Source organism: Solea solea, chromosome 20, assembly GCF_958295425.1.
Source record: "Solea solea chromosome 20, fSolSol10.1, whole genome shotgun sequence".
Classification (NCBI taxonomy): Eukaryota; Metazoa; Chordata; class Actinopteri; order Pleuronectiformes; family Soleidae; genus Solea; species Solea solea.
Genome location: NC_081153.1, coordinates 17,380,369 through 17,389,969, shown reverse-complemented (window position 1 = coordinate 17,389,969; position 9,601 = coordinate 17,380,369). Strand labels below are relative to the sequence as shown.

General features: G+C 38.4%; 1 protein-coding gene and 1 non-coding gene across 2 annotated transcripts; both read left to right on the top strand.

Moving 5' to 3' along the window:
• Positions 1-1,351: 1,351 nt before the first annotated feature.
• On the top strand, positions 1,352-1,423 carry trnah-gug (transfer RNA histidin (anticodon GUG)). Its single transcript has one exon. It is a non-coding gene; the product is annotated as a tRNA-His (tRNA).
• Positions 1,424-1,610: 187 nt separating this feature from the next.
• clptm1l (CLPTM1 like) lies at positions 1,611-9,287 on the top strand. The gene is made up of 18 exons (XM_058619830.1): positions 1,611-1,899; positions 2,719-2,935; positions 3,061-3,155; positions 3,263-3,452; positions 3,559-3,758; positions 3,869-3,947; positions 4,109-4,226; positions 4,325-4,419; positions 4,621-4,705; positions 4,963-5,066; positions 5,401-5,466; positions 5,599-5,649; positions 5,748-5,830; positions 5,920-5,954; positions 6,046-6,101; positions 6,273-6,317; positions 6,406-6,521; positions 7,420-9,287. Exons 2-18 carry the CDS (start codon positions 2,771-2,773, stop codon positions 7,502-7,504), a joined length of 1,668 nt encoding a protein of 555 aa, XP_058475813.1. The 5' UTR covers positions 1,611-1,899; positions 2,719-2,770; the 3' UTR covers positions 7,505-9,287.
• Positions 9,288-9,601: the final 314 nt, after the last annotated feature.

Genomic DNA, 9,601 nt, shown 5'->3' with positions numbered 1-9,601 from the left:
GGAGCAAAGGCACAATAAAACAATTTAATCCCCTCTGTAATGTATTAGTTTTGTTGCCCCCCGGTTATGAGACAGAATTTGGTATTATTAGCCATTTAATCATTTTACCCTGAGGCAACCCTCCACAAGTCTGTATTGACATGGTTATTATTGTTGCACACAGTGAAATATGTAATAAAAACAAAGTCTGCTTATAAAACTATGTTTCAATCAATGCTATTTCAGGATATTTCAGGAAGATTCCCAATACATTTTACAAGGGAAATCAATTATTCCTGCATAACAAATATGCCCATGCTCTGCCACACGTCATAAACAGGACCATGGCTTGGTTTCTATATATTTAATTGGAGCAGGTGGGTAGGTGAGAGTGGGCAGAAGGGATGCTTGCTGTTTGAATCACCCACGTGGACAATAACAGAGAGGGGAAGCTGGAAAATGTGCAGCATGTCTCCTCGCCTTTGTGTGGGAGGCACAATCAAAAGAGAAATGTCTGACGCAAACAAGCTGACTTTATCGGGATTAACAGAAATGCTGTCAGTGACTCATTATACAGTACAGACAACAACCACATGGTTTCTAAATGTGTGGTTATGTAAGACTTTATATGCTCATGTATAATGAATGTTTTCTCTATAGAAACACTGCATATAATATACTTAATATATATATAACAAGGAGATAGAACCCATATTACATCTGCAACATGTAATTTGGGTGTTATCTATATAAAAACTTGTTTTTATTGTAACTACTGTATTATATACAAGAATACAATATAGTAGTTTTATATACAGCTTTATATACAGGTGTGTGAACATGTCTTTAGGAGGCTGACATTTTGACCTTCTAAGGACATTTAGACTGGTCCACACAAATTGAACAGGCTTTTTAAGGATTAAGATCTGGTTTTGGGCGAGGGTTAGAATTAGGTTAGGGTTAGGCATTTAGTTGTGATGGTTAAGGTTAGGGTTAGGGGCTAGGGAATGCATTATGTCTATGTGTGCCCACACAAATAATGCAAAACAGCAGTGTGGGTTAGTGTGTGTTAGTGTGTGTGTTTACATATATAGTTTTAATAGCGATAACACGCTTATGCTTGCAATGAGTGTTATCTTTCTAAAAAAAAAGATAGAATTTTATATAATATAGTATATAATGGAGTTATTTAATTTTCTCATACACTTCTTGTAGTCTCAAGAACTCAAAAACGTATCTTCCATTTGAAAAAACAAGATGTCCTGATAGTTTGGACTGTCATTTTAACTCGTTTGATTGAGTGCAGGCTGACGGACCTACGTCATAGCAGCATTATATCACATTGAACTCAAACGTGTTTCAACAGCAGACAGCCGTGATCGTATAGTGGTTAGTACTCTGCGTTGTGGCCGCAGCAACCCCGGTTCGAATCCGGGTCACGGCAGCTTTTACACAGAGGGTAAAAATATAACTACAATCTTACTCTGACTCTTACAATCTTACAAAAAAATCAATATGTCAATTTTATTCTATGAATCAGCTGATTTTACTCAGTAAACAGTGTAAAATCCAATGAGCCTTAGCATCTAGCCTCTATTTACTCAAATCTCGCGTAACTTCCCTAATTCTCGTTCTGAAAAACCAACCAGGAAGTAAATGACGGAAATGTAGATCCACCTCACGCTTTCAGCTCCCAGTTTCTGCCCGGACCTGCTTCTGTGTTTTCTGAATGATGCCAGATGAGTAACCACAGGGTGTAACAGCGGTGGACGGATATAAAGAAACGATGACGTCTCGTTTAACTGCCTGTCACAAACGGTGAATTGAATGGACCGAGAGCAGCCGAGCTACTGCGACAGTGACTGACTGACTGAGTGCTGGATGAAACACCTGTATGTTTTACGGATTAACACAACAAATGTGAGTCAAAATGAGTCTGATGATGATAATGACCATATAGGAGCTATGCTACACGAGCTAAAAGAAGCAGATTTATCAAATGTTTTTGATTTAAAAACCAAACCCCAGAGAGGGAACCGTATGGACACTTGACAGTGACTGTGTCTGAGTTTCAGATTATCTCAGTCCGCTTTGTAATCAGTTCATAGACCCATCACCAGCAGCAACACATAGCTGGTGTCAGTTTCCTGTAACCTCAGGCAAATTCACAGGTCTTCAAATGAACAGATACGTTTGACAGCTCAGTCAAAAAAACAAGTCTATGTGGATAAGACGTGTGTGTCTACATCTGATCTATGCTGTTATCTAGATGTGTATCCATTTCATCTTTTGTTTATTTGGCTGTTGTCATGCAACACAGTGACAAAAAACCAGAGGAACGAGTTTTGACAAATATTCTTGACCAGCCTGAACCCTACACTTATCAGAATACAAAAGACAAATGATTTGATACTCGGAAAAAGATGGAGAAGATTCTTCAGTCAAAGAAATCTTGATATTTGGAAGCATCAGCTTTCTGTTTTTAGACGTTTTGGGTCTTATAAGGCCCCAAGTCTGAAAAACTGCCCTTTCTCAGAACAATGTGACTTTGGTCCCTATGGTCTTCAGGAATTCAGCGATTTAAAATGTTCATAGACCGATTTGAAATCATATTTATAACACTCATCCAGCTCAAGACAGGGAACTCAAATGATCCAGATAAATCCTTGACCAGTAAAAAATCTTCTTTAAACACCACAACACTCTTAAAACCACCATCTCTTGACTCCTCATTAACAGACATATGGCCCCGCTGCTCAGCTAGCCGACGGAGACAACAACACTGGGCATCATGTTTCTGAAAACATCATTCACCTCCCTGATCGTCGGGGTGTTTGTATTGTACGTGCTCCACACCTGCTGGGTGATGTATGGGATTGTGTACACCAAACCCTGCGACAGCCCCAACAGTGATAAATGTATCACACCGTTCCTGGCAGAAGAACCAAAACTACAGGTCAGTAAAGTGGATGAATGATCTCATGATTGATTGGTTTCATTTCCAATCTGTCCTCTGTTCACCTGTTTCTGTGCATATAGATCAAATAATAAACTGGTGGGTCTTTCTTTGATATTAAATAGTTAAGTATCTATACTGCACTGCGGCCCAATGCAGAGGGAGGACATACCTTGATCCATAAAGAGGAGAACTTTGACATCGACACAAAGTTTGAGAGGTCGGTGGGATTCACATTATTTAATGAGAATGGGGAAAATGTACTCGTATCTAATTAAAGATCATGTATCTATAAGGTTCCTATCTTCTCTCCTCTCTTTCCTCCAGGATAGTCAATGTCTCCCTCCCAAAGAAGACCCGTAACAACGGAACTTTGTACGCTCTAATATTTGTCCATCAAGCTGGAATCAGTCCTTGGCAGGACCCACGACAGGTCCACTTAGTGGCTCAGCTAACCACATACATGGTCCCTAAACCTCCTGAAATCTCTTTGATATCTGGAGAGGATCAAACACAGGTATATGTAAAAAGTGATGAGGTTTTCCTCAATAATTGAAAAACTCTAGGAAGGTACAAACAAACAAACACAAATTCTGAAATGTCATGTTTTCTTAATGTTAAAGGGTCAGAAGGAAGGAGCCCAGAAGAACAGACGAGTTAATGGTAAACATGGAGCAGGTGGTGCAACTACTAGTGGAGCCACTTCCATGTCAGATCACCCAGTTTCCCACTGGCGTACACGACTGACGATCAACATTGTCAGTGACCACTTCACGTTCGACAGAGAATACCTCCCAAGTGATGTTCACAGATACCTCAGAGTGTAAGATATTGATAACACACACACACACACACACACACACACACACACACACACGCACACAAATGTTTCAGAAATCACTGAGATCATGATGGATAAGTGATGTGTTTCAGATTCCAATCTGGTAAAAAGATGGTGTATCTACCTCTGCTGTTTGTTGATGAGCTCAGCAACCGGGTCAAGGACCTTGCGGTAGGTTTTTAACTTTGAAATAAATATTACTTTACTCATTTTCCAAAGGCAGATTTTAAATTCACAAATGTTGTCAGTCATGAATTTTGTTGTATTTAATTAGAGCAACGTAAGTTTGTTTTTTCCAATCCTTGATAAGTTGTTGATGTTTGTGTGTGTAGGAGATCAACAGTACGTCCATGGAGCTCCCTCTGACCATCTCTTATGACTCCATCTCTCTGGGAAGACTACGCTTCTGGATCCACATGCAGGATGCTGTTTTCTCTCTGCAGCAGTTTGGTTTGTCCCCCTCTCTTTCTCCCTCTGTCCCTCTCTCCTTCTCTATGCCACTCCCAGGCTATTTATTGTGTCTGTCTTTGTCCTTGTATGTGTTGCAGGTTTCACAGAGAAGGATGCAGATGAGATTAAAGGGATATTTGTGGATACTAACCTGTACTTCCTGGCTCTGACCTTCTTTGTAGCTGCCTTCCATGTAAGTCTGACCACATTAAAGCACCTGAATTAAATAGAAACATTAAAACGAAATATGAAATGTTTATTGTCTTGTTTTGATTTCTCGACCTGACAGCATGTGAATACAACCAAACAACAAAATGTTACGTGGGTTTTAATATAAACATTACAATATGTGTGAAATGGAGAAATTGACTCAACTTTGTAATTTTCTTTTCAGCTTCTCTTTGACTTCCTGGCCTTTAAAAATGACATCAGCTTCTGGAAGCATAAGAAAAGCATGGTGGGAATGTCAAGCAAAGCAGGTAAGTAACTTTGCTCAGGCGCATCACTGAAATAATAATACAATAGTAGACAGGAAATACATGCTGAACATTTTGAATGTTTAGATCTTAAGAATTAATTCTGGCATGTAACATACAGCGTGTTACTGTCAGTCTGTGAATATACATGAGACCAGGCTTTACTAGTGTGTTCTGATGTAATCTCTGTCAATTAATCTGCATTGTTTTGTTAACTTTGGTAAAAATGTGACAGTTTGTGTTTGTGTTCTTTCTCTCAGTGCTGTGGCGATGCTTCAGCACCATAGTGATTTTCCTCTATTTGTTTGACGAGCAGACCAGCCTGCTTGTCCTCATACCTGCTGGAATCGGCTCTATCATTGAAGCAAGTAACAAAATCACCCCAGACATTTAGACAATGTGAACTTCTAAGTATCACACAAACCTTTTCAGATAATTTATGGTTTCTATTGTTTTTTCTTTTCTTTTTGTATTCTTTTGATAATATGTGAGGATTATCATATGGGTAATTTGAGCAGCTATTTTGACAGATCACAGTTGGAAGTCATCACATTCACACATTGCACAGGGCCTATTAAGCCTAATGTTTGGTGTATACTGTTTCTTCTTCATTTTGCTCTTTCTTTGTACGTGACACCTAAAATAATATTCAATATTACATTTAAAATAAATAATGTCTCTATTTTCTGTTTGTACAGGTATGGAAAGTGAAGAAGGCCTTTAAGATTCAGGTTTTCTGGAAAGGAGGCAAACCAACATTCCTGGTAGGTGTGTGTGTGTGTGTGTGTATACGTGTGTGTATCATTGTATACAAACCACATACACACAACTGACAGATGAACAGATAAAGGGTGTATATCCCTGTGTGACCCCTTTTTCTCTTTTCTGTGGAATAGTTTGGCAAATTAGATGAATCGGAGCGAAGAACAGAAGAGTATGATACTCTGGTAAGACACAGTGTGCTCACACAGAGAGAAAACCACATTTTTAAGGTTTATATAATTTGGACACGTGCTAATTATATGTGGCTGGTGTGTCTCTGTAGGCCATGAAGTATCTGTCATACCTCCTGTACCCACTTTGTATCGGAGGGGCTGTTTATGCTCTAATATTCCTACGATATAAGAGGTAGGTGTGGGTGTGGGTATGAACATAAACACATTTCTTAATTACTAATATTGTATTGATTATGTCCCATCTCTCTCTCCTTGTGATAGTTGGTACTCATGGCTGATCAACAGTTTAGTGAATGGTAAATTAAAACACCTCTTACTGTTTTACATTTTACTCCATTATTTGATTGAAATGAAAAGCCTAATCAACTTCTTGTGTCACCTTCACAGGTGTTTATGCTTTCGGCTTCCTCTTCATGCTTCCTCAACTATTTGTCAACTATAAGGTCAGTTTTTCACAGATATTATAAAGTATTTTATGCTGCTTTAAACCAGGTGTATTCAAAATGGTAAATAATTAAGTTATATTTAATTACGAGGCAGACTACATGTGTGTGTGCCTCTCAATTATTGGTAACCAACATAAATACCTTATTTTACTGTTGTCTTTTTTTCAGTTTAAATCTGTGGCCCACCTTCCCTGGAAAGCCTTTATGTACAAGGTGAGATGAAAAATGATCCTTGAGATACTAGGTTGAAGGATGGATGAATAAGATTTAATATTAACTGATGCTAATTGATCATTACCAGGCATTCAATACCTTTATCGACGACGTGTTTGCCTTCATCATCACCATGCCAACATCTCACAGACTGGCATGTTTCCGGGATGACGTCGTGTTTCTCGTTTACCTCTACCAGAGATGGTATGTGGACACACACACCCTCCATTGACATCATGCATTTCTTCAAACATATTTACTAAACTAACCCTGATCCTAATCCGACATTGAAGTCTTAGCCCTTAAACAGTTCTGTTAATGTGTGCACTCTCCATGACGTCTAATGGCACTTTTCCACGATCCAGTCCCGGCACGCCTGACATTTTTTTTTTTTTGCTTTAGTGATAGTACCTGGTACTTTTTTTAGTACCTGCTCTGGCGAGCTTCCAAGCGAGCTGAGCCAATACTATACCTGACGTCGTCAGACTGTTTTCACTGGAAGATTACATTACATTACATGTAATTTTAGCCAAAGCGACTTACAATGGAATTGAGTACAATCAGCCAGACCATGATGTCTTTGGCACACAGGGTAGCAGTCTTAACCACTGAGCCACTCCACCCCAACACAAGAATCAAACCGAACAATGCCTAACTGTAGATCAGTTAAAAAGACTTAAAAGTCCTGAAATCTCAATATTTAACACAGGAGTCTGGTGTATTTAGCGACCCCATGCCATTGTATTTCAGTTCAGTGACTGTGTCAGACAGAGTCTGTGAACTAATCTTTTTAATTAACTGATTCTAATGATTCAATACATCAAATACAACTGCTTTACAAGTCACTAGTTTGAGTGTCGTGTAAAACAAAGTCATGGCAGTTTCATACAACCGTGCTATGATGACTCCACCCACGATGAAGAGATACTATAGTAATGGAGCTGAGCCAAGGCGAGGCGTGCCCAGGACTATGTAGTGGAAAAGCGCCATAACAGTCGAACTGGACCTTGTAAACATATAATACAAGTATACACACACACATTATCATTTTGAAAGTTTTCAGGAAAATATACCTTACATGACAACTTCCTTTCCCTTTCAGGCTCTATCCTGTTGACAAGACAAGAGTGAATGAATATGGGGTTTCTTATGACGAGGAGCCCAAAGGAAAATCTCACAAGGACTAGAGAGGAACGACAGATGATTGATTTCCATCTGATTTCTCCTGGTCTCAACTGAGTTGTTCAATGGCCCAGGTGGATCATCATACTTGTTGTCTCTGACTTTTTCCATGTCGTCCCCTTGTGCAAAGCATTCTCAGGAAAGGTCAGCGTCTGCTTATCTGAACCTTGTAGTCTAGAGAGAGTCTTTTTTTTTTTTTGTTCTTTGTATTTTGTTCTTGTTTTGCAGTTTGTGACGATACAGGAGGATCAATAAGCTCAATCGTTACATTTTCAAACTGACATACCAACATAGAGAAACGGAATGACAACATGTCAGGCACTGCACATAGATGAATATGTGAGTGACTGGGTGTGAATAACAAACATTGTAGTGTACAGCACTATGGGTAGACAATAAGACTACAAAAGCTCAACTTAAATACAGCCCATTTCCCATAAACTGATGAAACTAATGAAAACTTATCACATCAGTCCGCAACCCCAGTCCTCTTTAGACCCACTGTATATATGGTGTCCTCAGAATTTTAATTGTTCTATCAAAAATTCTTTTTACTGGTATGGGTTTATTGTGAGGCTTTGACTCAGGTAAACGTAAGAGTTTGAGTTTATTTCAAACTTGATTTGAGGAAGCAAAGATTAAAACTCAAGCTGCGTGGTCCGCCATTTATCAAAACTTTACAATCCTTCAGCTCATTTTACACCTGACTGAAACAAATGACTGAAAACGTAGTTTTAATGTAAACTCTGTGACTGCAGAGAGTAAAAAAATACTGTGCTTTGACAAATATAGTGCTATGTCCATCAGAATGTGGGTATAATTGCCTGTAATTAACAGCGGCTAAGATGAGCCTTCTCAATTTGTTAGTTCTTTCAGAAAAATAAGTCACCCAGTCACAATTAATGGTGAAGTAAACTCAACTCACAACTCAAAACCAGTCAATAGGGTAACTCTGACATAAAATTAATGCTGCATTAAGCAAAGTTGGGCAGAATTGAAACATTCCAGAATTTAAATGCTTTGAAAATATATCAACATATTGCGCTATTACTTAATATTAACATATTTTAACTTAGAGACCAGAAGAAGAGACCTTGTTTCACCCATCTGTTAATGTGAGAATACACAAACTGTTTAAAAAGAAAAAAAAAAAAAAAGGACTGAGGCAGATACTAGGTAGATGGATATATGTTGCTATGGTGATAGAGATAAACTGTATCGACTGAAAATTTTTCGGATTCTGATCTCATTTAGAAGCAGATTAGAACATTCTGATATGTTGCCAAGGAGACGTGGATAACTTGCCCAAACATTCCAGAATCTGTTGAGTTGGAGTGTCTCTTCATTCATCCAGTCCACACATTAAATGGAACTGACTTTTACTACGACATTGTGGCACAGGACGGTACTGTACTAACAAAAGTTACCCGGTCCTTTTACATCCTTTCTAGTTCTGCAGTTCTAACCTGTTTAAGTATTTTTCACGCATCAGAGCCAAGAAAATCTGTTTGTGCCAAATGTAAGAATGATTCTTTGGAGCTTTGTATGTTCATCATAAACAGTTCATCTGACATTGCAGGGGAAATGACAAATGGACAAAACTTGTGGAAAGTATTACTACATCAGTCACATTTTGTTTTTTCTGCCATAGTTTAAACATCAGCATATGAGTGCAGTCAGGAGAGATGTACCAGAGATTTGCCTTGAAATGTAAAGTTATTGTAATGTTTGTGTTTATAACTGAAATGAAATTAAATTGACTGAACATTGTTTGGTGTTGATTTCAAACCTCTGCAGTGCTTGTTCTTTATGTTCATTTTAATTAATAATAGTCCCATGTATTTGTGTGTTTGCGTCTGTGTTTTATTGATTAGGGCTGCAGTTTAAGATTATTTTCACTACCAATCATTCTGTTGATCATTTTTGCCAATTAAAGGCTCAATTTGTCTGCGTAATGTCTGCTTTCATTACTGAAGTGTAGCTGCAGAAACTCAAAATCATGTGAGAATTCAAAACAAGACTGAGCAATAGTTAAGTGGCACTTGTGTTTAAGTAATGTTGGAGCAATACTACTTGGACGCACATTTAACAATGTAGTGTCC